We start from the raw sequence: 25,666 nt of genomic DNA, 5'->3' as shown, positions 1-25,666 counted from the left end.
GTGTGTGTGTGTGTGTGTGTGTGTGTGTGTGATTAAATATTACTGAGAAGTGCAAATAATTAAATCATACCTCAGCAGCTCAGTCCCTATGCAGAGCTGTTTAAGCGCCAGCAAGCTCCGGGGTTTCATTCATATTTGACATATATCATATATGGATATATGGTTCCTGGCATGTCCTAATAATAACCTGTACTTCCTTATAGGGCTGGTTGATGTGGTTTAAATGAATATCTTGATATGTATGATGGTATGTAACTAAGTACATTCACTCAAGTATTGTACTTAACCCGTTTTTGGCCAAAGACCATTTTGAGGTACTTTGAGGTGTTGCACTTTTTACTCCACTACCTTTATTGAGTAGCAATAGTTAATTAGTTAGTTAGTTGTTAGTCAACAAACTTTTCAGATTACATACAAAACAATTTATACTATATATATATATATATATATATATATATATATATATATATATATATATATATATATATATATATGCATATTAATACATCAACAATAACGATCCATAATAATAATAATAATAATATATCACTGACATTTTGCATAATGAGTACTTTTACTTTTGACACTTTTGTTGCTAATACTTAAATGATACAAACTTTGTTTTACTTTTATACATTACATGAGACGAAACAATAGTTCAATAACCCATTTTATTAGCATTCACATGAGATGTGGATCACATTTCTGTGGTGATTTGTGAAGCACTTTTCTCTCTGTTCTTTTTGTTCCTATAAAAAACAATCTGTTGTTCCAAAGGAGTTGACGTGAGGTGCGTGGGCTGTACTGGATAACAGCATGAGAATTATCTTTAAGCTACTCTGCCAATTAAACATAGTTTATTAGTTTCCTCATCTCTCATAGAGTTGGTCATCACCTGCTGCTGCGGTTGTTCCAATCTCCCCCCTTCCTCCTTCTCCTCCTCCTCCTCCCCTTTCACCGCTTGATGCTTCCCTTTGTGTCACTTTACCCACACGATGACAGGGGGCTTTTAAAAATAGAGACGATCCACCCAGATTACAGCGTTTTAATTACAGAGCTTGAGATGCGTTGGGGGTGTAGAGGCCCCTTCCACTGACAGGGAGTGGGGAGGGTTGAGGAGGCAGAGTGGTACAGTGAATGTAAACTGTGTGCTAATTAGTGTCGTCTGCCATAGTGAAGCTCAGGCTGTAACCATCTATTATACACGCATTGTTGGCTGTGTCGCATTCTGAGCAGGCCATAAATTCACGCCGGTGGCCACATCACAGTTATTTTAAATATTAATACTAGAAAATCACCTGTGGGGAGACTGGGGGCAATTTAAAACAGGGCACCTGTGTCACACTCAGTTTCTACAATTAGGGAAAAACTAGAGTGATGGTTATTCATCATGTGCTCACTAGTGTTTTCTGTCAACCCGAGAAAAATACTTCATTTTAACAAATTTTACTGACTTTGAGGTATGAAAGTTTAAAAGTAGCCCTTTATCTTAACCCCCCTCGCATTCATTAGCAGTATAAACATAATAAGACACAACACTGTGGCTGTGGTGTTGAATCAGAATTAATCAGCTGCTTCATTAGGGGTTTAAATTGTTTGTATGAATATCTAAAAAACATAACCTTGTAGTTAGTTATTAGTTAAATTAATTATAATGTCCTGATATAGGTATTTCTTAAGAAAAATATGACTAACATCTGTGTCATCAAATATTCATTAACTGTTTATACACCAGTAATGGGTGGTTTATAGGAAGAGCAATAGTTTTTTAACAACTATAAGTGCAGTAACACATTTATAGAGCACAATATAAACTTACCTCCTCAACTATGTGCTATAAACCTTGTATTAACTGTTTTTATACTGCTACCGCTAAATGCTGGTGTTAGCCATTCTAGATGTACATTATTTTTGGAATCTAAACATGTGTTTAATCTCTAGGTTGTTGATTAAGGATGCAGTCTATGTTATCACCTGTTGTAATATTGTAGCCATCAGGCAGCTTATAAATATTTTATCATGTAACTGAGCCACATGCCATAATGTAAGCAACACCCTCTCTGTCTGTGTTCACATTAAAATGTTTCATACATACTTCATCACTGAATGAAATGCAATGGAAACATGTTTCGGTGTCCCAGTTGCACACTACATTTTAGTGCTTGAAAAATAAAATATTATACTTACAAAAGCCAGCATGCAGATTAAAATCACTCACCTTTTGAGTGTGTGTTTGTGTTGATGGACTCTATTGTCCCACACTTTACTATAACAACGAAAACGACACCAGTGAGTAGAAACAATTGTGGGCAGTGGTGCAACAGAAATAAACTAATTAATCTAACTAGGTTTTTTTAGTGTTTAAATGTCCAAATAGCTGAAGTGTTACAAAGCCGCAGTTTGACTGACCTCTGATTGACTCCACCACACACTTCCAGTGGGTCTTATATGATGATTGAGAGGGATTATTTTTGTATGAGTATGTACATTCATTCTGCCTTAGATTAGATTATGCATTTCCAGTTTTCTTGCTTGTTACATGAAATCAGTTTGGTAGATTTGATTAGTAATACTTATTAATTGGTTGTCGACTCATACACTTGAGTAAAACAAAATCTTACTTCATTTCAGATTATTAATATCCAGAATTTTTACCCAGGTTTCAATTTAAATTAAATTGTAGGTATTTTTTACTTTGACATTCAAGAGATCATAAAAAAACTCATTACATCCAACAGTAAAACATAAAAAGAGTCGACAGTGGGTGGATGCTTTTATAGGCAATGCATTATAGCTTTAGTTCTTTCTATGAGTTACCAGCTGCTCTGCTTTTGGCCTCCAAAGTGAGCTTCATTACACAAAGAACTTGTACTGCCTACTGTAGGTCAATGTAGTGATCACAGACGGAGGGAGTGTGTGTGGTTTGGTGTGTGTATGTGTTGTGTGGGTGAGTGTGCGCGCATATGCGTCTGCAGACTGTTGCTTGTGTTTTGGCACCTTGGCAACCTGCTACTGTGTGCCTTTGCATCTCAGCAAACAGGTTAGAATTACATACTGAGTATCTTGTAAATAATATCAGCTGAAGCTCTCACATATGGCGCGGACAGAAGATATTTATCCACACTTTGAGCCGTATGATCCACATGCTTTTCAGATATTTCCTGTAAGTCTGCATCATTTTAACTCGTTCTCTTCTGTGGTTATTAGGCTGTCAGCTAAAGCTCTTTATCCTAGCAACAACTAACCAACTGCTCTCTGTGTAGCTCAAAGAACAAACCCCATCACTGATCCTGAGTCTAATAATAATAATACAATCATTTCTAGTATTACAAGAAGTGATGTTTTTAATATTGTTTGCATAAGGGAAGATAATCCTCTTTCCCCTTCCTGTGGAGTGGAGCTTCACCTCCTGTATAGATAGATACTGCAGTTTATTCTCAGCCACTGTGCCTCCAGGCAGAGAGCCTCATTACAGTCCCATCTCCCCAGGCTCCTCAGCAGCCCACCGCTATCCTGCAACAGCTCCCAGCGACCATGATGCCTCCTCGCTCCGCTCCTTCCATTAGGCCTGGTGGTCACGTCAAGGAGGGTATGGCAGACTGTCACCACACACAAACTAAATCTCAGGATTTCACACTCACGACTGTTCTTGCCTGTCTGTCACACTACCAGCTTCCTAGCAAGCACTCAGATATATTATTTATGGTACTACTCTTGAGCTTGGACAATTTCATAAAATGTGTGTGCATAAGTTTGTGTGTGAAAGTGTGTGTTAAATTAATGTGCAAGAGCTGCAGCAGGTTTTGCCCTGTTTACAACCTCTATCATTAAATTATTGAAAATAAAGTTTTGAAAGTCAGTTGCATTTACTTCAGAGATAACAGCCTCTTTTTGTGACCAGTGCCCAGTTATTCTAAATATAATGTGTTCCAAAAACAACAAAACAATTGTTACTGTGCATATGAATTTTGTTTGTTTGAAATTCAGTTATAATGGCTGCCTAAGCCCAGCTACTGTGTCACTTTTAGTTTAGTCAGGTAATAAAACAATCCTGTGCTCTGACTGAAAGCCAAACATGTCATTCGGCACATATTGTAAGCTGCAACTTTGCATTTTGGTGCAAATTCTTGAAAATAATTTGATGATTTGTTGCCAGATTGCATATACCTCATTTCAATGAGTGCAAAAGGTAAATGGTTAAAGTAAAATTCTTCACAGGTTCATCCTGGTAAGTTTTCCTTTGATGGTTCACTCTTGTGACTGTAGGATGTTTTTCAGTTTTAGTATGTGTGCACTGAAAATGTCCTTACCTAACACCAAATTTTTATAAACTATAAATCTGCAGGGTCTCAATTATTGGAGTGCACTCTTCTCTGTTACTTCTCTGTAACTGCACTTGATGGCTGAGATAATCGGTCCATTCTACCTTTAACATTAATTGACTGCCAACTGTGTGAATTTGTTCGTCTCATTTGCTTTCATTTGTTGAGTAAAAAGTTTTGGGTTTATTAATATGGAGCAGTCATTCTGAACTTGTTCTGAATATCAACAGCACAATCAGTTACATTTTGAGAAGCCAGCAAAAAAGACAGAACATCGAATTTGACTTTAAATGATTTTCAGTTTTTAAAAAAATGTGGATAGATGGAAGGTGACAGTACTGGCAAAACAGAGGATACATAGCTGGATGTTATATGTAAGAAATGTGGAGGGCCAGGCTAACTCAGCCCAACCAGCCATCACATGTTTCAATGAGTCACGTGTTCTTTGCATGAATAGTCCTCAGACTTGCATTAGCTGACATTATTGCTATATTATTTATGATATTGACTTAACCCCTTCAAGATGGAGAAATATTGCACAGTTTGTGAAGTTACTGAGTGTTGTATCACTGAGCACAAACAACTGGTGCTCAGAGATATTCTTCATATTGCCTGGAAAGTGTTTAATAATTCATCAGGGTGACAAATATCCCCTAAAACTATAGCAGTTTTTAATGACTTGGAATTATAGTAACTTGAATAGACTTTCCTAAATCTTGGTCAGAAAGCGTATTTATATCGCTGGAAAGGAGTTAAATAATTTAGCGAGGTGAGTCACTGCCGAACAAATATTGAGTGACAACGAGGTGAGAAGATTGAGCTTGGCACCTCAGATTCACCACCTCGGTTTGACACAATGCGGGTTAATCACCTGGTCACCCAGAGGGAAGAGGGTAGAATAGCAGGCTGATGAAATAGATAAGACAATCAGAAGACCCTCAGATAGTGCTGATAGTGCTGTGTGTGTGTGTGTGTGTGTGTGTGTGTGTGTGTAATATTCTCAATATGCAGACCTTGTAGAGCTGATGATGATCCAGAATGCCCAGATGCACCAGGTCATCATGAACAACATGACCATGTCAGCTCTCAGCTCGTTCGGATACTCCAGCCCTCCGTCGGGCCCTGCGGTGGGTACCAGACAAGGATCAGGGTCAGTTCAGTAAATAGAGTCGAATTTGATTCAAATGGATTCTGATTCGAAATAAAAAATGAAACAGAAAATGAATTTGGTCGTAACATGTATCACCCTTATCTTGATATAATAAAATGTAAGAAAAAGTTGATTGAATTATATTTAGTCTTCCACTCCACATGAACAAACAAGCTCTGATTTCATTATAGCATCCCAAAGTTTCCTCCCAGCTCACTCAAACTCAACTTATCTTTGTTTCAAGATATCAGTAGTGCTTTGTGGGTGCTGTTGGGTGTTATAATAAAAACTATGTGGACATAGTTAGACAGTTATTGAACTAAAACTTTAACAGTGAAAACTTTGTAATGGTCTTAGTCTTGCACTCAGAAATAAAGCAGAGCTGTTTTTCTTTTTCACTTTGTCAGGCTCCCAGAGGTCTGGTTATAATTCAAGAGAATGAGGCTGACCCAGAGATATACCACCACTATTACCAGCCTGCCCCGTACCTGTCCTCCCCTGCATGTCTCCCGCGTGAGGCCACACTGGTCTACCAAGACCCCAACAAACCCACCTCTTCCCCACCACCACACAGAGACAGGTGATCAGAGCTCCTGCTTGTCCATTACATTGCATTTTAAAATTCATTACTGGCGATGCAGAGAAGTAACTGTCAGACAAAGTAAAAAGTCTAATGCACATTCATCATTCTGAAACAAACCGAAAACTAATCAGATCTACGTTCCTCTGCTGGCAGGCTGAGACGTTTTTATAGCAGGCACCAGAATGTAATTTAGACAGACAGAGCAAATCTATGAGGTTTCAATTAAAAGAGAAGGGACGTTTTCTGTACAGAGGCTCCACTGTGCGAGGCACATTCAACCAGTGTATTCTTCCATGAAAATCATTCCTAAAATAGCTCAAACTTACTCATGGTATGAAGATAATGGTTGTTGGGCAGGACCTTCCTTTAAGTGAATAGTTTTTAGCTGATTTTATTATCTTAATAGAGTGCAAAGATTAAGCAAAACTTGCTAGAAATCTATTTTGAGGACATTTCTATATACATTTCACATCAGATGAGCTTCCAGGGTGATTGTTTCAGCTTTTACTAATTTATCACCTTGATCAAATTATATCTTGACAGTGATTAGCGATTCCTGCAGAATAGATGAAATAGGTGTTTGGAAAGTGTGAAAGAGTGTGATATTAGCCTTGCAATACCTTAAGTTGAGGTTACAACTCATGTAACTCATAGTAACACATGAATTGTCAGTACGGCTCACCAGGACCTATTTTTATGAGACATTTTAGGATGAGAAGGAAGATGCACGTCTACTGGGCTGTGCTTGAAGAACCTGTTCTCACCAACAGTCAATACTATTAGAAAAAGTAGAAAAAGTAGCTGGAGGGAATTGTACAACCTTGAAAATCACTGCAACTAAGCTCCTTTCTCGCACACAAATGTAAGAGATCTGAATGCAGAGAAATACTTTCCATTCTCTCTCTGCTTAAGTTGTTTCCCTCCAGAAAAAGACTCAAAATCATCTCTATTTCATCACTCATTTCAATCACTTTTTATCATTGCTCATTCATAGCCGGTAGATAAAAGCATCCAGGAGACGTAACACACTGATTAGTATTTTTGTGTCTTGTGTGATCAGGCATGCTGTCCCTCCTCCTTGCCCACCCAGCGACACTGTGACTGTGGGAGCCAATGTCACTCCTGCAGCAGGTAAAACCAACCACATAGCAACACCCAGCCAACAGCTGATTAACACAATGTGATGTCATAGGGGCCTTCGAAGGGGGGTGCCAAGAGAGGTGACAGCATCAAGCTTCACTGTAATTATGATGAGAAGGGTACTGATTGGGGATTCTGCTAGTGATTGTGGTGCTGTTGATTGTGAATAGCTGAAGAGATGAGTTCATCAGATGCTTTAGATTTGTGTGATGTTTTATATTTTGCTTTTTTCATAGAGAACAACAGCGCTGCCGAGGCAGGAGCAGAGAGGAAGGGAGAGTGATTATTAATTCACTCACCAAACCACAATTTTATTCATCTTCACTCAAAGATCATGATTTCATTCTTATGTGTGATATTTTCTTGCATATTACAATTAAATGTCTTTTATTTTAATTTACAATATTTGAAACAGGCAAATAAATATGATATTGTGTGTTTGTTGTGTGTTTATGGCATTTTTATATCTTTACTTTGCATTACCCGACAACCTGCATTACCCAAATTATCCAGTAGGGAGCAGCAACAGATGTTTCGTAGGGTGACAAATCAACAAATAGACCACAAGCTGCACACTGTGTATTGACAAGCATCCACAGTGACTCTGCGTGCTATAGTGCTGATGTAGGCCCCATACATACCACTCTGGGCAACATGGCAAGAGTGCGACACCACATAAGATCTATTGCTGTGTAACGCTGTGTGACCTCGTCTTCAAATACACTGTGATGAGTACTCAGAAGGATAAGAAGCGGCACACTGTTCAACCCCTCAAACTCAGGTAAAGGAAAAAGTGTTGAGTTAATGTACAGTGAGACCCAATTTTTAAAGTTGGCGTTAACTTAGGTTGAGTTTGCCAAATCGGATAATACAGTGAGCACAGTGTAGCTGAGACAGCTGAGGCATAGGAAAGAATTCAATGTCAGTTTACTAGATTTGTCAGTGACAACACACACCATCTCAATTCCCACATTCACTGGCATCCACTGAAAATAGTTTCAGGGTTTGGAGTCTCATTTGGAGTTTTAAAACTGGATTGTACTGTGACAGTGCAGGGCAGGGAGCACAGGATTTCAGCAGCAGTGTGGGAGGGTAATTTTAAAGATAGGGAGTGAAGGCAGCACACCCAAATCTCTGATAAAACACAAGGATTAAGAGCTCAAATGGGAAGAACGTGCCAATACGGCTGTCTCTCCACTGTCTCCAGGGTAATTCCAATGTTTACCCAGCTATTAATATCAAACCACCACACGCTGCTTATCATAGAGACACAAGCAAGAGTGACGAGAGAGAGAGAGGGACAGTAGGTCAGAAGGGGTTAAAGAGACAAATATATTCAGAAGAGGAATGAGACTAATGAGATTAGAGAAGGGCAGTTTATGGCAGAACTAATAATTGATACATTAGATTGAGTAAATTGTAGATTCAGAGAGGAGGTGGTGCAGCGTTTCCATTGAAGCTCTGCACAGTAACAGGGGAACAGTGCGCTCGGAGGTGAAAGATAAATGAGGGACATAAAGTGGTGATGAGGGGATTGTTCAGAGGGTAGGGGACACTGTCACAGTATGTATGAACCCAAATTATGGTTGACATATACCCAGCTATTTATTTCAGCCTGTCTGGCAGATGGTCTTTATCATTTTGCCTCCTAAAATGCATTATTTTCCATATTGATCTGTGCCTTTCAATGTTTTCATTGTTTTTTATTCATCAGTATATTTTACTGCTGCTGCAGCTGCTGTGGTGATATTTATCCCATTTTCTCTTTGTTGTATCCAATTTTCTCCTGTCCACAACCCAATATCCCCAGGGATCAATAAAGTCTAATCCAATCTATTACACAGTGTTATACAGTGATGAACCTGCCTAAAGCTGTGAGATAGTGTTATTAGACTTATAACACTGTCCTTGCATCTTAGCTCAGCTGTTGCTGCCTGGTCACAATCCTTGTAAACCAGGTTACATTAAGCTTTGATTACTTATTTAGGTTTATATTCTAGCTTCATTTTTCTCTGTTGGCGTCATTTGATTCACTAAACCCTTTCTGTGCCACAAAGCTTTTTCCATCCACCATTAAATGTAATCAGATCATGTTGCATCCGAAAGAAAACACAGTGACAGAGGAGTGAAGAGCAGCTCAGCTTTTATTAATAAAAATAATAAATATCAAGGAAAAATATTTCAACATCATTGCACACCATTTACACCACTGTGTATTCTCAGCTAATACAGTATCTGTTCTTCTATCAGATATATATATATGAGCTGCCACTCAACCAACAAGGCAGATCAGTTAATACACAGTAAAGAACAGGTTATTAGTTTTCCTAAATCCTCTTGATTAGAAGTGTCAGCTGGCACACACACACACACAGACACACGTGCAGCTGCAGTGTGTGATCACACCAGAGCATTCTGTACTCTTCACAGAGATCAGAGACTGTCAAGGGCTTGTGGAGGCCTGGAAGTTGACCAACTCCAAGGCATGTTCCCTGACCCCTCACCCCTCCCCTTCCCCTCTGACGCTCCCTCTTTCTTTCCATCCCTCTTTATAGTTTAAAATCGGTCTCTTCCTTTTGCATTTTCCATCTGTCACTTTCTGCGTCACTGCATGCCTTCACCACCTATTACAAGTAACATCCATGAATCTGATATCCTCAAAAACACTTTCATTTACCTTACGAGGATATTTGCAGTTTTCAATACAAAATAAAGGCAAAAGAAATGTGCACGCAGCATGGTTAATGTGCATCACTGCATGCAATAGTTGGGTCGCAGTAATTCCGCTGAGAGATCAGCAGATATGGCGAGGCCAGCTGGCCAGCACCGGCATATCAGCCCATGGCACAGCTCAGAACACACACCCTGCCTCTCCTTCACAATACCAAGGCTTTCACATAACAATTTCTAATACCACTCACCACCAAATGCCAACGATGACAAAGTGTGACATTTACCTGGGGCTGTGCTCGCCAAGAAACACAGATAGAGATCTGCAGTATTTAGGGTTTTTGATGAATGTCACTAGAGCTAAATCTATTTACACCTTGTTATGCTCTTTCCTGACTCAATGACTATCCTTTCCCAACTGTCATCCTTCTCGTCTCTCCCTGACATCCCCTCTTTCTTTTACCCTCTCTGGGCCTCTTGGGACATGGAGCGACCCAGGACTTTGGGATCTTTGGCGAACTCCATGAGGGTTGGCTTGACAGGGGGGAGGTCTCTCGTGATCTCGTCCACAGTCCTCTTGCTGGGACAGGCTCCGTCTGGGGTGGGGAAGGGCTGCAGGTCCTCCTCTGTATGTGGGGCTCCACGTCCAAGCCTGACACCCAGCTCTGCAGGGGTGAAGATGGGCAAGGGGAGGGTTTTTCTCTTTGGCAGCAGCTGGTGCTCCCTCACCCCTCTTTCCATGGTTCCCACTCTGAAGACACCAGAGGGGCAGGTCTGCATCAGCGAACGGGCCTGCCACTGCCGGGACAGAGTCTCCCTGCGAGAGCTGTCATTTACGTTCATTGTCTGCCTGCAGGCATCAGAAAAAAAGTTGAAGTTAGAAACTGTGGGAGCGCTCACTGTGATTTACCGTAATTACTGTAATAACTGCCTTCCAATATGAGAACAGTTCTACCGAGAATGGACAAATAAATGAGCAAGTAGATCTTAATCCATGTCTGATGACGCTAAGGAAGATTTTAAATCACAGCCAAGATGTTATTAGTAGAAACAGAAACCTGTTTCCTCTTATTCACTGGCGACAGATACCACGTAAAGGGGACCTGCAGAACGTTATCTGGTCGGTCGATGAGCTCTCACCTGTCCTGAGGTTGAGTCTTGAGACTGACACTATGCCAGTCAGCGCAGTAGCTCTCCCTCTGAGCCTTATTGTCCTCCCGTACGCTGCAGGTAAGCTCAGCTCCCACCACCACACCGTTACGCTTCTCCAGGACAGTACAGATTGGCATCATCTCTGCTGTGTGAAGATGTGTCACAGATTTATCGTCTCAAATGGGTCTTGTTGAGTCTTAAGGTCTGGTGATTTGTCTGTGATGAAGCTTGTTTGTTCAGGGAAACAGGGATGCTTCAGCTGGCTGTATCTCCTGGCTTCCTCTTTGTGCTGGCTGTGTCTGGGCTCGGGTCTGTTCACGACTTTTATAGATGTTCTGTTGCTATTTCTGATCCATGTTGTCACTCTACAATCAGTGTGCACTGACATACGACACCAAGTGCTCCGTGTCTCATTTCCCAAGAGCTGGAAGCCGCTCTGAGAAGGGGTTGAGGGTAATTGGGCTGAAAATCCCCTGATTCTCAAATTGTATGCCTCTGTAATCACTCAGCCCAACACTTTCCACTTCAGCTGGGATCACAGTGTCTTAGAGGGGAAAGTATCATGGAGACACTGTATGGAGATTATATAAACATGTAGGCCGAGTTTAGTCTACAGAGAGGAATCTTAATAAGGTTTTTGTGTTGATGTACACAAAGTAGCAGCAGAAGCCGCACTAATGTGAAAAGATAACAAGGATGCAGCTGTTTTTGATACACGAAGGACGTTTCAGGCAAGTGAGTTAAATATGTATGGATCAGAAATAAAACATCTATCACTTGGAGATAAAAGGTGAAAAGCTAGAGAACTTTATGGAGTATCCTGCTGAATTTTAAATTTTAATACAGTTCAGAAGGAGTTTATACAACAGCTGTGCCTTGTGATAACATCAAACCCCCTCATTAGATGCCTTTACAGTGCACTGCCTCACAGTAGCAGTGAGAGCTCCATCCCCCGTGATTCATTACCTCGGTGACAGAGCACCACGCAAGCCATAATCAACTCAGGTTACAGACTGTGAAAGACACACACACGCGCACACACACACACACACACACACCTCTGACAGTTGTCTGCTGGTGTGATGTTACTACCAGTCCCTGTCTCTGACTCATTCATCCACATCAGGTACTGATATCATCAGCTAACAAATATCAGATATCTCACGCAGATCATAAAGTTTATAATGATTCTGATGAATCACTACATATATTCACGTTTAAGTCTAAATGACTGCCATTCCTTTCCACTGACTGTTCATGTCCCGTATATCTAATGCAACAGTTCAATTTTCCTTCTAGCTTGTCAAGGACGGCAATATTTCAATTTCCTCTCTGTAGCTTCTCAGCAGGGTGGCATTGCATATATAAATTATTGCTCAGTGTCAGAGAGAGCACCGTAGGCATCCCTGGGGTTACGCGTTCAGTCATATTATGACACCATGACGACCATGAAATGCCATATCAGAAACCTAGTAAGTCACTCAGTGTCCTCAGGTTCTTTAGTGTTGACAGTGTTGTCTTTTTAGAATCGACTCAACCCTGAGCAGTCTGATTGTAAACTAGAGCAGACAGAGCGAGGCTTTTACTGTTTTATTGTAATTTGGGTAGTCACCTGCTAAAAACGCAAGAGGACATCAAATGACTTCCTCTTTCCCGTTTATGAATGAGTCATGCTATGCTATTGAAGCCAAGGGTGTGGAGGTTCTGTAAAGGTGAACAGTGATGAGGTGAGCCCTGTCACAGTGATCACCCCCTTCGTCCTTGTCCTCCACCCGCACCAGGCCACGCCCCGGCCAGGAAGAACTCTGTGTTGCATAACAAAACCGCCGCAGCTGCTAGGAAGTGACATTTAAATGAGCTGTCACAGAGAAAGAGATGGGGAGTGGGAGGGAGAGAGGGAGGAGAAGGGCAATTGCAGGATAAAGTCTGGGCTTGTTGGGAGGTGGTACATGAGGCAAAATGTTATGAAGTTTAAGTGAGTTGGATTATTTTTGTTACCGAAGAATGAATTTGGGAGGACAGAGAGGAGCCTCCTACATTGATCAACCTGTGGTAGCTTAGCGGTAAGAAGAATTTTAGGGAAAGTTAACTTTATATTGATTCCTGCACACAATCTTCAACTTAACTCTAGTGCTTCATACCAGCACCACAAGTGTTCAAGTGCTATTTGTGTGTGTGTGTGTGCCAGCAGGCTGGCGCTGCGCTGTGCTCTCTCTTACTTAACAACAACAACAAAAAGCAGCTGACCACCAAAACACCATTATCACCATCCATCTTGCAACCCAGTCCGGTCCCAGCGGGACGCTCAGACGCCAAACCGCCAGGCCAGGATTTGTGGTATGTCTGCAGATCACAGTGTAAGCCAGCCATGGGTACACATAGGCCACATGAGGGCACAGGAACAGACTGATGAAGACTCTTATACTCTAGTTTAAAGGAATGTTGATCTTGTGCCACGGTTTCCGTGGAATCACTGCTCAATAATCACTTGACTTCCACGCAGAATATTCCATTTGAGTTTCAGATTGCAGATAGTCGTGCAAATTCCTCTTTCATTCTTTGTCATCTGTGTAATTTTTGCGTAACCAGAAACTCACATTACTTCATTTGAGGCAGCTCCGAGGAAGGCATCATACCAACATGTGACACTGTACGCATAACAGGCTTTAGGCTGGAGTTTTATTTCATCATGAACTGGACAACAGAACACATACACAAACTGCCACGAGAGTTTGGAAATCTTTCAAATTTTCAGTAAATTGCTGGAGGGAAAAAACACCCTGATGCATCACCTGAAAGTCACCTCAGTCACATACACAACCACTGTAAAAGTTCAACATACAGTACCAACTACATTGTATTTCCATCTGCTATTTTCCAAAATGTTTGAAGCCAAAGACTTTAATGAGTTAAAAGTTTCAAGTATACAAACACACATTCTTATGAAACTTATGAAAAATCTGACATCAGATTACTGGGCTATTTATTCAGAGTGGTTACCGATCATGTGATTGAACAAAAGTGCTGATAATCATAGGACAAGATATAAAGAGGCTCTTCTCAAAGGAACATCGCTACCCTGAAGGTTCACAACAGCTGAACAATGAACAGGGTAAGAACTTGATAAAACTCTATGGAAGACAGAGAAAACAGAACTAAAATTTCCAAGAAGTAGCAGTAACACTGTATGAGGCAACAGACACTTAAAGGTAATAGCTATGCAATCCTGTCACCCAGGTCTCCAGGGCTGATGACTACTGCCCCCTGCCTTGTGTCTATTATTATTGCAGCCAGCAGATCTTAGGATCTGTCACTCAAGTTTCCATCATCTCTTTCACTCTCGTCCTCTTCGTCGTCATCATTCGCTCGTCCGTTCATGGCCTCTACCCTGGCCAGCAGCAGTGGCAGGTTTATGGCAAGGCCTGGGATCTCTTCGTCAGAATCATCCATTGGAGGATAGAAGCGCCTTGCCTTTGCCAAAAAGTCTTCACCTATATCAAGGTACAGGAGACGATCCTATGAAGAGGTAAAGAAGGAGAAGAAGTGGTTAAAGCAGGGAAATCAAATGTGATTATTTATTATTATTTAATATGGGAATATGGTGTCAACATATGTCCTCCAGTGGCTGTGATATGAACCACTGGAAGAATCTTGATTCATTTTTCTTTTGACTAATGAAAAATTATAACTGTAACTGCAGAAAGATAATTAGAATCAACAAAAATTCAGGCACATCAACAATAACCGTATCTAAATTAGAAGTTATCTGTCTTGTCATGATGTAATGAACGCTGACCCTCTGTCCAACACACCCACCCTAAACTTAGTGTTAGCCATAATGTAAAGGGGTACAGTCTTGTCTTGTGTGAAGGACTGCTTCCTTCAAAGAACAGCCTGCCCAGTATAACATAGCAAGGACGCTCTCACTTGAGGCATTAGTATGAGTTCAAAATTCATTATCACTGTGATTTCCTCTGACAAACCCCTGCTCTCACCAGGATGAATAGATATCTTTCCGGTGGTGGTTCTCTGCTGCTAAAGATGGAAGTCTCAGAGTGGAGCGTATGGAGCATTTCACGTGCTGCTGGGGCATTACGCATGCGGTCATGTGAGCCTCCAGCAGACACCGTCAGCAGAGACTCTGCCTCCGCCATGAAACCTAGAAAAGAAGGCAAACCATTTCTGGTTACTCTGGATGTAGAAGTGAAAATCTATCCCACAGCTCATCTGTCCAACGTTACCTAAGTTCTCCAGGATTGTCTGCCATTTGTCTCTGACTTCTCGACGGGTATCTCTCATGGCCTCAATGTCAACACTCAGACGGCGGTAGCCCTAAACAAGAAAAGGACAAAGATTAAAAAACATATATTGTCTTTCAGCCTGGGGTCATTTCACTGGTCTACTCTCTGTCGTCCTGCTGACTCATAGCTGGTTTGAATAACCGATCATAATGATTTTATAAAGTTTAAGATGGCTTATCATTAATATTCTTTGCTCTTATTTGACAGTTTTGCACCTTATGTAAATCAATTTCCAGTTAGCGTCACCTAGAACTCTATTCCACTACTGTGCAAGTTGTAATTGGTTTCTTTTTTCTACTTCAGGTTAACATGACTGAATGAAGTCCTCCCTCACTTACCGTGGACCCCATGCGGGTCTTGTTCCTGGCCTGGAGCAGGCCGTAAAGGACCCGGTCGTCATCTCTCTCCGAGTGGCTCGGGTCTCCTGGCTCACTCCACAGGTTGGTCTCCTCATCTCGACGCTTCTGAACTTCACGGTTAAAATACTCCAGCGGATCCTGACTGTGTGGTCGGCCAACACACACAAGCACCCAGAAGCAGTTATTACACATGCATAGTGATTGTATATATATATATAAAATATCAGATGTGACACTATAAAAGACATTTTCGGTGGATTATATTCTTGTCTAGATGATAACTGTAACTGATATGTGGATGATAACGATAACAGTACTCATGTATTCAAGTGGTATGCAGTGATGAACCTTTCTGTTTCCTGGCTAATGTTTTCTTACGGTACTAAAGGCTGCTTTTCGTCGTCATCGTCTGCGTCACCGACACAGCAGCAGCAGCAGACCTGCATGCAGAACCTCTTAAAGGCTGAACCCATCGATTTAGAACAGAGTCAGTGAGTAGGTGTTCACAGTGGCAGGTAATCCAGATGGAAGCTGAGTTTCAGTTCTCTGAACGGCACAACAACTTCCTTTGTCCTTCAAGCTTGTGATGTGGATTTCAGAGGTGAGTCTGGTCTGATATGTATGAACTCAGCTGGTTTGCTTTAACTCCAAAATGCTGCTGTCCCTGTAGATGCTCCGAAGAGATTCCTCAGAAAATGGACCTTATTCACAGCCTATTAAAAAAAAAAAAAAAAAAAGATATGGTAAAGTAAGAAAAGGCAGCTGTCAGAACATTTATGTGGTCCACTAGAATGAATCTTATCAATCTGGTTTTGCTCTCAGAGGAAAAGCGTCTGGTAAAAATGATCAGAAAGAACAACAGGTCAATGATCCTCAAACTCTACCTAATAGCCAGCTTCCCATTTTTCAGGACTCCGCCACGGCTCCACATCCAGTAGAGGTTTGTCCTCCAGATCATTGGCCAGAGCCTGTCTGCGTAGAGAAGCTCGGGCAGATGGCAGCCCAAGGACTGGTTCTTCTCATCAGCCTTACATGTAAGATAATGAGAGCAGTGAGACACTCGCTCTCTCATCGGTTCAAAACACACATATTCACACACATTCATAGCCTCAGAAGATAGTCACAGCATAATCATGTGAGCTGCTCCATCTCTTGTCCTTAGCATTGTGTTTTGCCCCGAGGACAACACATCTCCTCTTCAACAGTAGGTCTAATTACACACTCTGTATCCAATCTACCACGGCTGAAATGATTTAAGGATAAATTAATTTCATTGTATGTGGTTAGTGGGATTACTTAACCAAGAAAAATAGAAAAATGTGGTTACACAAGAATCTTTGTTTGGATTGCTTTGACTTTCTGAAGAATCCAGATGGCTTCATGTCCATGGATTATTTATAGAAGTACTTAAAAGTCTGTCAGAGAAAAAACAAAACTCTGACAAAGCATTGTGAACATCATGAGGCTACTGGATAATAATGACCATAATGTTGAGGCTAATTCTACAGTTCAATTGTGGCCTTTTTACATCAGTAGTAATGACATACATGTGACATGGGCTCAAGTCACATGGTATTACTGCTCATGACATAAACACCCCCACTACCCAATGCTGGGAAATATGTGCCGAGAAACTACCGTAATACCTTGTTAAGTATGACAACATAATAACAACTGGTGTTGTCTGTAAATCAAATGAGGTTTTGAAGCTGGAATGAGTTCATATATTTTATTAGACATAAGACACTGGTTAAGACTCAAAACCTGTTGGTCAGTATTCCTGTGATAGCGTTAAATGAACATGTTTGATGAATGATACATACATTCAAAAACTATTATTAAAGAAACCAGAAACTGAAGTACTCTATGCAGGCTTGATATGCGTTCAGTATACTGTTGCTGAAGGAATTAAGTGTTGATTTAACAGCATAAAATAAATGCAAAGAAAAGGCTGGCATGTAATGTTGCTGTGATAAAGGCACCAAATTATTGATATCACTAATTACGTTCATTTGACTCTCCCTCTGTACAGTGTGTAGCTAAAATCAATCCTGACTAATTATCCAGTGAAATCTTGATAACCACTTTCTGACTTCATATGAAGGAATCATTTCAGACTGTGATTGCAGCATCCACAAATACCCGGGCTTACAAAGCAAAATGCCTCAAGGCAGTGCGGCCATGTTGTGATGTGAACAGTTACACCCATAAAAATGCTCCTTCAAAGTGTGAACAATTCAACAAAGTTGTTTCTTGCCTTATATTTCAATTGACTCTCTTTGGTTCAACTCCACAGTAATTTGAACCAACAGCCAGACTGCAGCCTTTTCCGCAGTTTCTGAGGTACATCACAACACTGAGGTGCAGACTTTGAAACAAAACTAAAACTTAACAAGCTCGATGCGACGTTTCTAAATGATTAAAAAGATAATGCTCCACGATGTAAAAAATAATAGGAAAACATCAGTCAGTGCCACATGTCAGAGCCTGAGGGGGGGGCAGTTCTATCATATCAGTACAGTAATAAAGTTTGATGACAAATAATGAGTTGAGCTATTTTACCACAAGGCCACTTGAGGTTAATGGCACAAAAGATAGCTTTAGTAAGTATACAGCATCCTAATTTATGAACATTATCATCTATCTTCATTTGACTTAACTGAGCTTGATCATGCATTCGCAACACAGACTAACAGACTCCTGATCTGACTCTTGGTTTGACCTCCTGGCAGATCCCAAATTGCGAAACTACAGCAGTATTAAAAACCATAAGTAATAGTTGATTAAATGTTAGCTAATAGATTTATGCATCCTGGGACAGATGATGATGTCAAACCGAGAGGCTTCCACTGTGTAGATCAGTGGCATTTCCCTGTAGTGGCGATTACACTGCGGGTGACTTCTTTCCCGATCGATCACAGTGTAAGTAAAGGAGAAGAAACTGCGTGGAAATAGCTTTAACCCATTCAAAATAAGTGTTTGTTTAAAATATGGCTGTGAAGCGTGGATTTGTTTTAGGGCAGGTGCACCAGAGAAACATATTTACGATGGTGCAGAGAAAACATACACAAAAATCTGAACAAAAAAAAAATCAAAAACAAAAAGCAGCAAGTCAAAGGCTAACGATGTGTGCGGTAAGATAAGGCTCAGAGAGACAGCTGCTTCATGCCACTGCACCAGTTCTTTTGTAACAAGCGAGACAGATGTCCACACAGTGAGAATCATCTTGTTTCAGTAATGTCCACCATGCCACGAGATGACTCGACAGGTTCAGGAAACAGTTCTCATTGCTCGGTGAGGGACACAGCACAACAATTACAGGTCCACATAAAAAAATATGCATGTGATCACACTTAAAAAACATCACTGAAGTTTAAGGATGAGGAGGAACATCGTCTTTGATAACCGGATTACTCCTCTTCTCCTGTGACTGAAATGTGGTGAATGCGTGGCCACATGTCTCACATCTCCTATGCTTGGAAGTGCAGTCTTACAGTAGCACATCCCTTCAGCATAGATGCATCACAAAGGTTCTGCTATGTCCATTTTTGGGGTTCACTGCAAGAAAACCGAAGTGACACCTCTAAACCGGCTGCAGGCGTCTCTCCTGTTTTAAGTGTGGTGGTGGGAGCGGAGAGAGGGCCGCAGCTCAGCGATGCGTTGGCGTAAATGGGTCATGAATTCAAACATGGTGGCGGCCAGACTCTGGTGGATGAGGTAGCGGGGCAATCGGCCCTGAGGAGACACAAAAACTGTGTGTTAATTGTGTATTTCCATTTATGCATTTTTTGTTTATTTTCACATCATTTTCAGCCACGTTAGCAGCATGGCTCTAAATGACAGTCTGTCGGTCCACCACACTGATCCGGATTGAAATACCTCAACAACAATACTGATGGATTGCTAAGATATTATTTACAGTCAGTCATGCTTTCTGACGTTAGCAGTTAGCTAAAAACGCTGCTATGACTCAGTACAGCCTCACAGAGTCAAGACCCTCAGTCTTGTTTACATATTTCAATTTTTTCTTTGTGTCAGTATGTTCCGTAATTCAAGTGTTCATACTTGATATTTATAAACATCTGTTAATGGATTATAGTATAATTACAGACTGAGTCATGTTTAAAACCCTCTATTTGCTCGAATCTCATTCTGTTTTTCTGCATCCTGTCACCATTTGTTGCTGCAACAACCCCTTTTATAAATGCAAATTCTACTAATCTTCAAGGCAAAGACTCTCCCATCTCACCTCAAATAACAGAAAATGGAAAAATAACTGCAATGTGTATCTTCTCACCTTCAAGTCTGTGTTGAGGACCCAGATGAAGGTGCAGACGGACGGGTTACTGCTGGATTTGAGGACCACAAATCCTCCTGGACCGTTCTCCCCCCTGAGGCCAGCAATAAAGGTAGAAGGGAAGACAGAGAAGTTAAAACAATTAAACTAACACAACTGCACTTTTATCAATCGATACGATGTTCTAATGTACTGGATCAGTGACAAGGAGCCCAGCAAGAGGCATGGTCTGACCTGACATAGCGACCGCTTGGAGGTTTGGCGTCGTGGTCGGTTGCCATGCCAGCAGACAGGTAGCAGTCTCGTTTGCGCTCCACCCGCCGGACATTAACAAAGTCCCTGAAGGAAGAAAAATCAATCAGTCAGTCAATTTACTTTATTTCAGACCTGCAGTCCGCATGAGAATAAGATAAAAAGAAAATGGGAAGGAAAGATGACAGATAAGAAAAAGCCACATATTGAAGCGGCTGTATGCTGATGTACCTCGCAGACACAACTCCCCCTGCTGCTCCAGAGGAGACATCATATGACACTAGAGTGTTGTCGTCAACCCTCTGAAGGACCTGTGGAGAGGGCACGAAGCACTGTTAGGCACAACACAACTAAACAACGAATAATATCCAAAAAGAAAGATGAGTAAAATACATCAAAGTTGTCACCTGGCAGGCGGAAACGGTTCGGTTCCACTGGACCATCTTCTCTGGTTGCAGAATCACCTCCTGATACACGAGCTCAGCAGGACACTGCATGAAGGCCTGAACAAAAACCACAACACACATCAAAAGCAAGTAAGTCAACAGCTGTGTTTCAGCATTGAAATCCAATACAACATGCACGAGACAGAAAATAGTGTGGAAAAATATGGGACATTTGACAAAAATAACAACAACAATAACAATAATAATAATAATAATAAATATATATATACATATACACACACACAGGATTGGGTTGTAAGCCCTCCAGCCTATTTTCACCATTTCTCTCAGAACTGATAAATAATGATAAATCTAACCAAATTTGTTGTTTATTTATTTATTTTTTTAAACAATTGTAGCCTGTGACGGCTGTTTCAAAACCAGCAGTCATGAGTGTTTACGATGGAAAACCCAATGTTGTATTTTCTTCTGCATCTTAACAAGGCATCTTCAGTGCATCCTTCTTGTTTTAATGACTGTGAAAATAAACACACTGCTGATCCTCTGAATTAACCAGCTAGCTGTTGCCGCTTTGATGTTGAAGTAATAACTAAGGCCCCCAAACCTGCCTCGCTAGTTAGCTGGCAGCGAGGTAGCAGCTAACTAATTAGTCATAAAGCTTTGTTGATACGTTTTTGCTGTGTTTATTTGCAGCAGAAGCTTGTTGGTTGATTTTTATTTACTTTGTGATTGTTTTGTTGCTGCTCTAGCTGACAGAAGCTAACTAACTGGCTAAACAAATGTGGTAGCAGTTGTTGAGCTTGCTAAAAGAGGACATGTGACTTAAGGGTGCAGGGAAGGCGTCAATTCCACCGTCATGAAAGGTGCAATGAAAGAACAGTGTAATTGTCTTAAAGTGTCCTATTTGTTTATGTACTACTGAACACTTTGGGGCTTCATACCCTGAGGAGGTTTTGATATATTTTGAAGAGCAGGCTTCCTCTGACTCCAGTGGGTCTGAAGTTAGTGGAACAGCACCAGGAAGCCTCTTTAATATGCGATCTAATTTAACACCCCATTAGTCACAATTATTTCATCACGATGCCGTTTAGAGGTTGTTCAAATACACACATGCCCATCGGCTACAAAGTGTACTTAATTCAGTCTTGGCGGGGAGTTAAAAGGGATTGCTCTTTACTGTTACAGCTACAGTGATGTGGTGCAGGGCAAAATCCCTCATGAACATTAAATATGGCATTAAACAGCTTCTGTGTTAACATTGATATTCATGTAAAATGGCTCAAAAATCAATTACTATATGAAGTGTCTAAACATGATGAACAAATATAGTGTTATGGGTCTAAATATGATCCATTTAGATCACTACCGGAGGACATGTGATGAGACACAGTTTCACAATGAATACACAAAGAGCTGCTGTACCTTGAGAATGAAAGTCTTTCCATGGAAGGGAATCTCCAGTGTGTAGACAGAGTCTCCCATGTCCTGAAACACAATACTGTATTATGTAATACTGTAGTATTATGATGCTTTCTCTTTCATTTCAGTGTTCATTTATTAGCAAAGAACTGCGTACAAAACATTTAATTAACGACATAGCAAATCCTACCCTTCCATATGGCTGGTAGCTTGTAGTTTGGGATTTTGGTTGCTTAAACCATTAGAGAGTCTAACACTTTGTCTACACTGGCCTCATAGCAAAAGCAGCACGTTAGCAGCGCAGCTTCAGTCCTTCGTCGGTCCCTCAAATGCTTTTTAGCAGCACTCGCAACCAAATACTCACTGCAGTAATGCGCATAAGCAGAAAAAAAATACACTTAAAACCTAAAAAGATGTTTCAGGTCACATTTACACCCATAAAGGACTGTTGAAACGTGAGCTGTTAGGTGTTGCTGTGCAGACAGCTGGATTAATTAAAAACAAAGCACTTGAGAGAATGACAGCGTGAGGTGTACACTCACATTGTTTTTTTCAAATTTCCAGTTGTCCTCCTGCGCTAGGATCTGTTCCACCACAGACATGGCCTCACGACCCTGTCTGACATACTCCTTCTCCTGAGAAGAGGAAAGAAAGAGAAAATCACAGTCATGATCAGGTGAGGAGCAGTGAGTATGAAGACTCCTCAGACTGAGGCAGGTACCTGTGCAGTGACAGCTCTGCGTCCAAGGCCCTCCTCATCCAGATCCTCTTCAGAGCCTACACACAAGTTCAGAGCCAAAACTCAATTTGTGGCTCAAATGGTAAACGAACAAACATGGTGGAAAGAAAATGTCCCACTAAGACAGACACACACACACACACACACACACACACACACACACACACACACACACACACACACACACACACACACACACTGTACTAGATCTATGGAGACCAGCAGACATCACCTGCGACGGATTCAGGTGGAGAGTAGAACTGTCCGTCTGAAACAGCCCGGGGGTAGATCATGGGGGCTCGCTCGCAGGCTGCGTTCACGGCTGCGAGGTAGGCTGAGGTCAAAAGGAGAAAAATTGTTATAAAAAGGAGAAACTGATTTTTGTAGAGTCGTGTTCAAACTTGTCAGGAATCTTTCTCTCACCTCTCTCATCATCGGCCTCCTGAGTGAGCACCTTGAAGTCAAGGAACCAGGTCTCCAGCCAGGCCACCACAAACGAAGTAATAGGTATCACGTAGCCAAAGGCATTCTGGGACAGCAGCTGTGTAGAGACAGAAACCATGTCATCCTGAAGCTGCGGGGTATTAAAAGTACTACAAGTAACATTACAATTTCCATAACAGAAGTGGCAGTTGTATTTTGTGGTGGTTTACGTCCCCATTGTTGAATGTAAGAAAGTCTGATATAAAGCACTTGATACTAAACGCAGAGGAGAACATGTCTTTGATCCTCTGCGCTGCATAAAACAGTAAAATCATAAAAACTCTTATCAGCTCATCGTCCGCTCAGACAGCACATTACTGGCATTAATGCAGAAGTGAAAAGGTTTCAGTGGTTTCAACCGATATGCTTGCAACACACACACTCACACACACACTGTGAAAGTGTAGAGGTGGCAGGAGGAGGAAACTCACATTAGATATAATGACCTTAACAACCAGGAAGACGCTGGTCACTAAAGTGGTAACCTGTGGAGGAAGCAGGATTTAGATTTGTGTTATAATTCATGTCCAGACCTGCTAATAAAACATTGTATTATTACTATTGTTGAAATCAGTGTGTGTGTTTTACTGCAGCTGGGTTCACTTACTGCAATAACCCACCAGTGCTTCAACCTAAAAACAGCGTAACCCACTTGTAGACACAGGAAACGAAACACGGCAAGGAGCTGAGACAAGGAGGAAGGAACAGAAAAGAAAAACGTGTTGACTTAGGCTAACATTTTCTCCGCTTGTGTCAATAAATGCAGCCATGTGACCAACCTTGACGGCTCATTCAGATACTATAAATCAGGTGATATAACAATATAAGCCTGTTCTCTTTGAAACACTAGAATTCAATTACAAGAGCAGGACTGACATGAGTATCTGCTCATTAATGAGTGACCATTGAGAGGTCAGAGCTTTCCAAACACCATCAGGATTACACACTAATACAATGCCTCGATTCTACATTGAAATCAAGTGAAATGTACTGAGACTTGGATTGACCCACTTACAAAGATGTCAAAGAAGGAAGACCTGTAGTTATAATGGACGACCTCATTTTCTAAGCTGTGCCAGATTGTGCTGTCGATCTGCAGGAAAACAGAGCACCAGAGTCAACCTGAGTCTCACTCATCACTGCTGCGGCAAAAGACAGTGAACAGAACACAAACCATGTTGAACACAACCCAACGCTCACATTCAGCTCAATTATCCACAGGAGGGAGATGAAGAGCAGGTCAAATGTCACGAAGAGACAGAAGGTGCGGCGGACGTCAGAGATGGCCTTGCGCTCTGCGGGTGGAACCAGCAGGTAAGGAGAAGGGAGGGACAGTGACGTTGAGTAGGAAGCGTTCAGGGAGGCAATGGCAGGGAGGCTGGCCCCGAGCTCCCCATACTCTCCACCCGGCATTCCTGCGGTGAGACAGGAAACTCCCCCTGCAACAAGGGAGATAAAGTTGACGGACTGTGTTGGTCTGAACAATAAAATATGTATCATGGTTTTCATTAAGGACTGCTAATGACATTTAGATTCTGAATATCAAAACATACTGCACGGAGCTAACTGGTAGGCTTAAAGCTCATATATTAGAGCTATGATATTATACAGTGATAATTTAAACAATCAAGTGATTACATAAGAAGGCATCGTTGAGGGTCAGATAAAGCAGTGAATCTGGATGAAAACATGCTTCACAACTCTTCTTTAGCACACTTCATCCTAATGTTGGCAAGGGAGCCAAAAACATTTCATGAATAAACCATGTTGCACTACAGAGGAGTTACGCAGCATGATTTAATTTTGATAGACTTGCGTATACCAGTCTGCAACATGTGTGTGTGTGCATTTGCAAAAAATAAAAATATAAATTTAACAGGAGAGGATAAATATCCTTCACTACTCTCGCTGCTCTGCATGCAATCTCATGACCGGTCATTTCATCAGGTTTACAAGCTAAAAATACAAGATTCATTTATTATATTTTGATGCTTGTACAAATGTACAATTCATTTAGATAGCGGCGGTTATGATACACAGCTTATGACGGGGTATTACAGGTAACATTGTTAGCTTATTGCCTCTCTACATAAAGAACAGTCTAACAGTCATCTACCTACTGAACATAAAAAGTGCCATAAGAAACACAGCTCCATGGCACTGAGACTAAGGCTGCAATCTGGACTTCACAGAATCCTGTGTATCTTCTGTGTGGACAAACTTTTTGCAGGCTCAGATCTCCAGACTCAGTAAGGCGTTCAATGTCATTTTGAAAGGTATATTTAACTGTGAGTATAGTTTAGTGCTGGAGTATTCATTGAAGGCTGCTCGCACTTTCACATCAGATTTTTGGCAGAATAATTATTTGTTTACCATCAGGTCTGACCATTGG

General features: G+C 41.2%; 4 protein-coding genes across 4 annotated transcripts; 1 reads left to right on the top strand and 3 right to left on the bottom strand.

Moving 5' to 3' along the window:
• The first annotated feature begins 3,094 nt into the window (after nucleotides 1–3,094).
• LOC139300024 (proline-rich protein 29-like) lies at nucleotides 3,095–7,478 on the top strand. The gene is made up of 6 exons (XM_070922991.1): nucleotides 3,095–3,163; nucleotides 3,457–3,589; nucleotides 5,334–5,449; nucleotides 5,880–6,052; nucleotides 7,116–7,186; nucleotides 7,432–7,478. The coding sequence occupies exons 1-6, from the start codon at nucleotides 3,095–3,097 to the stop codon at nucleotides 7,476–7,478; spliced, it is 609 nt and encodes a 202-aa protein (XP_070779092.1).
• A 1,843-nt stretch (nucleotides 7,479–9,321) lies between these two features.
• On the bottom strand, nucleotides 9,322–11,298 carry tcap (titin-cap (telethonin)). Its single transcript, XM_070922948.1, has 2 exons — nucleotides 11,006–11,298; nucleotides 9,322–10,715 (listed from the first exon to the last, which is right to left on the bottom strand). The coding sequence occupies exons 1-2, from the start codon at nucleotides 11,155–11,157 to the stop codon at nucleotides 10,325–10,327; spliced, it is 543 nt and encodes a 180-aa protein (XP_070779049.1). The 5' UTR covers nucleotides 11,158–11,298; the 3' UTR covers nucleotides 9,322–10,324.
• Nucleotides 11,299–14,317: 3,019 nt separating this feature from the next.
• Nucleotides 14,318–16,150, bottom strand: mreg (melanoregulin). Its single transcript, XM_070922943.1, has 5 exons — nucleotides 16,056–16,150; nucleotides 15,657–15,819; nucleotides 15,259–15,349; nucleotides 15,013–15,176; nucleotides 14,318–14,533 (listed from the first exon to the last, which is right to left on the bottom strand). The coding sequence occupies exons 1-5, from the start codon at nucleotides 16,148–16,150 to the stop codon at nucleotides 14,318–14,320; spliced, it is 729 nt and encodes a 242-aa protein (XP_070779044.1).
• Nucleotides 16,151–19,264: 3,114 nt separating this feature from the next.
• Nucleotides 19,265–25,112, bottom strand: stard3 (StAR related lipid transfer domain containing 3). Its single transcript, XM_070922932.1, has 15 exons — nucleotides 25,091–25,112; nucleotides 24,475–24,713; nucleotides 24,290–24,367; nucleotides 23,882–23,959; nucleotides 23,706–23,759; nucleotides 23,215–23,332; nucleotides 23,024–23,125; nucleotides 22,774–22,829; nucleotides 22,595–22,687; nucleotides 22,056–22,118; nucleotides 20,634–20,729; nucleotides 20,458–20,537; nucleotides 20,209–20,313; nucleotides 19,975–20,068; nucleotides 19,265–19,412 (listed from the first exon to the last, which is right to left on the bottom strand). Exons 1-15 carry the CDS (start codon nucleotides 25,107–25,109, stop codon nucleotides 19,290–19,292), a joined length of 1,398 nt encoding a protein of 465 aa, XP_070779033.1. The 5' UTR covers nucleotides 25,110–25,112; the 3' UTR covers nucleotides 19,265–19,289.
• Nucleotides 25,113–25,666: the final 554 nt, after the last annotated feature.

Source organism: Enoplosus armatus, chromosome 17, assembly GCF_043641665.1.
Source record: "Enoplosus armatus isolate fEnoArm2 chromosome 17, fEnoArm2.hap1, whole genome shotgun sequence".
Classification (NCBI taxonomy): domain Eukaryota; kingdom Metazoa; phylum Chordata; class Actinopteri; order Centrarchiformes; family Enoplosidae; genus Enoplosus; species Enoplosus armatus.
The sequence above is the reverse complement of the archived record's forward strand: the minus strand, read 5'-3'. Positions and strand labels throughout refer to the sequence as shown.

What these genes read in the sequence shown, in the direction of transcription:
- stard3 (XM_070922932.1), bottom strand. An exon ending in TGTGGATAATTGAGCTGAAT is followed by an intron (nt 24,368 to 24,474) that starts GTGAGCGTTGGG and finishes GTTTTCCTGCAG; the next exon opens with ATCGACAGCACAATCTGGCA. An exon ending in GGGGGAGTTGTGTCTGCGAG is followed by an intron (nt 20,314 to 20,457) that starts GTACATCAGCAT and finishes TTCTTCCTTCAG; the next exon opens with GGACTTTGTTAATGTCCGGC.
- mreg (XM_070922943.1), bottom strand. Translation starts at nt 16,150, where the DNA reads ATGGGTTCAGCCTTTAAGAGGTTCTGCATGCAGGTCTGCTGCTGCTGC. An exon ending in GAAAAGCAGCCTTTAGTACC is followed by an intron (nt 15,820 to 16,055) that starts GTAAGAAAACAT and finishes CCGACCACACAG; the next exon opens with TCAGGATCCGCTGGAGTATT. An exon ending in GACAATCCTGGAGAACTTAG is followed by an intron (nt 15,177 to 15,258) that starts GTAACGTTGGAC and finishes CTTCTTTTCTAG; the next exon opens with GTTTCATGGCGGAGGCAGAG.
- tcap (XM_070922948.1), bottom strand. Translation starts at nt 11,157, where the DNA reads ATGATGCCAATCTGTACTGTCCTGGAGAAGCGTAACGGTGTGGTGGTG. An exon ending in AAGACTCAACCTCAGGACAG is followed by an intron (nt 10,716 to 11,005) that starts GTGAGAGCTCAT and finishes TGATGCCTGCAG; the next exon opens with GCAGACAATGAACGTAAATG.
- LOC139300024 (XM_070922991.1), top strand. Translation starts at nt 3,095, where the DNA reads ATGGCGCGGACAGAAGATATTTATCCACACTTTGAGCCGTATGATCCA. An exon ending in GCCCTCCGTCGGGCCCTGCG is followed by an intron (nt 5,450 to 5,879) that starts GTGGGTACCAGA and finishes TCACTTTGTCAG; the next exon opens with GCTCCCAGAGGTCTGGTTAT. An exon ending in CAATGTCACTCCTGCAGCAG is followed by an intron (nt 7,187 to 7,431) that starts GTAAAACCAACC and finishes CTTTTTTCATAG; the next exon opens with AGAACAACAGCGCTGCCGAG.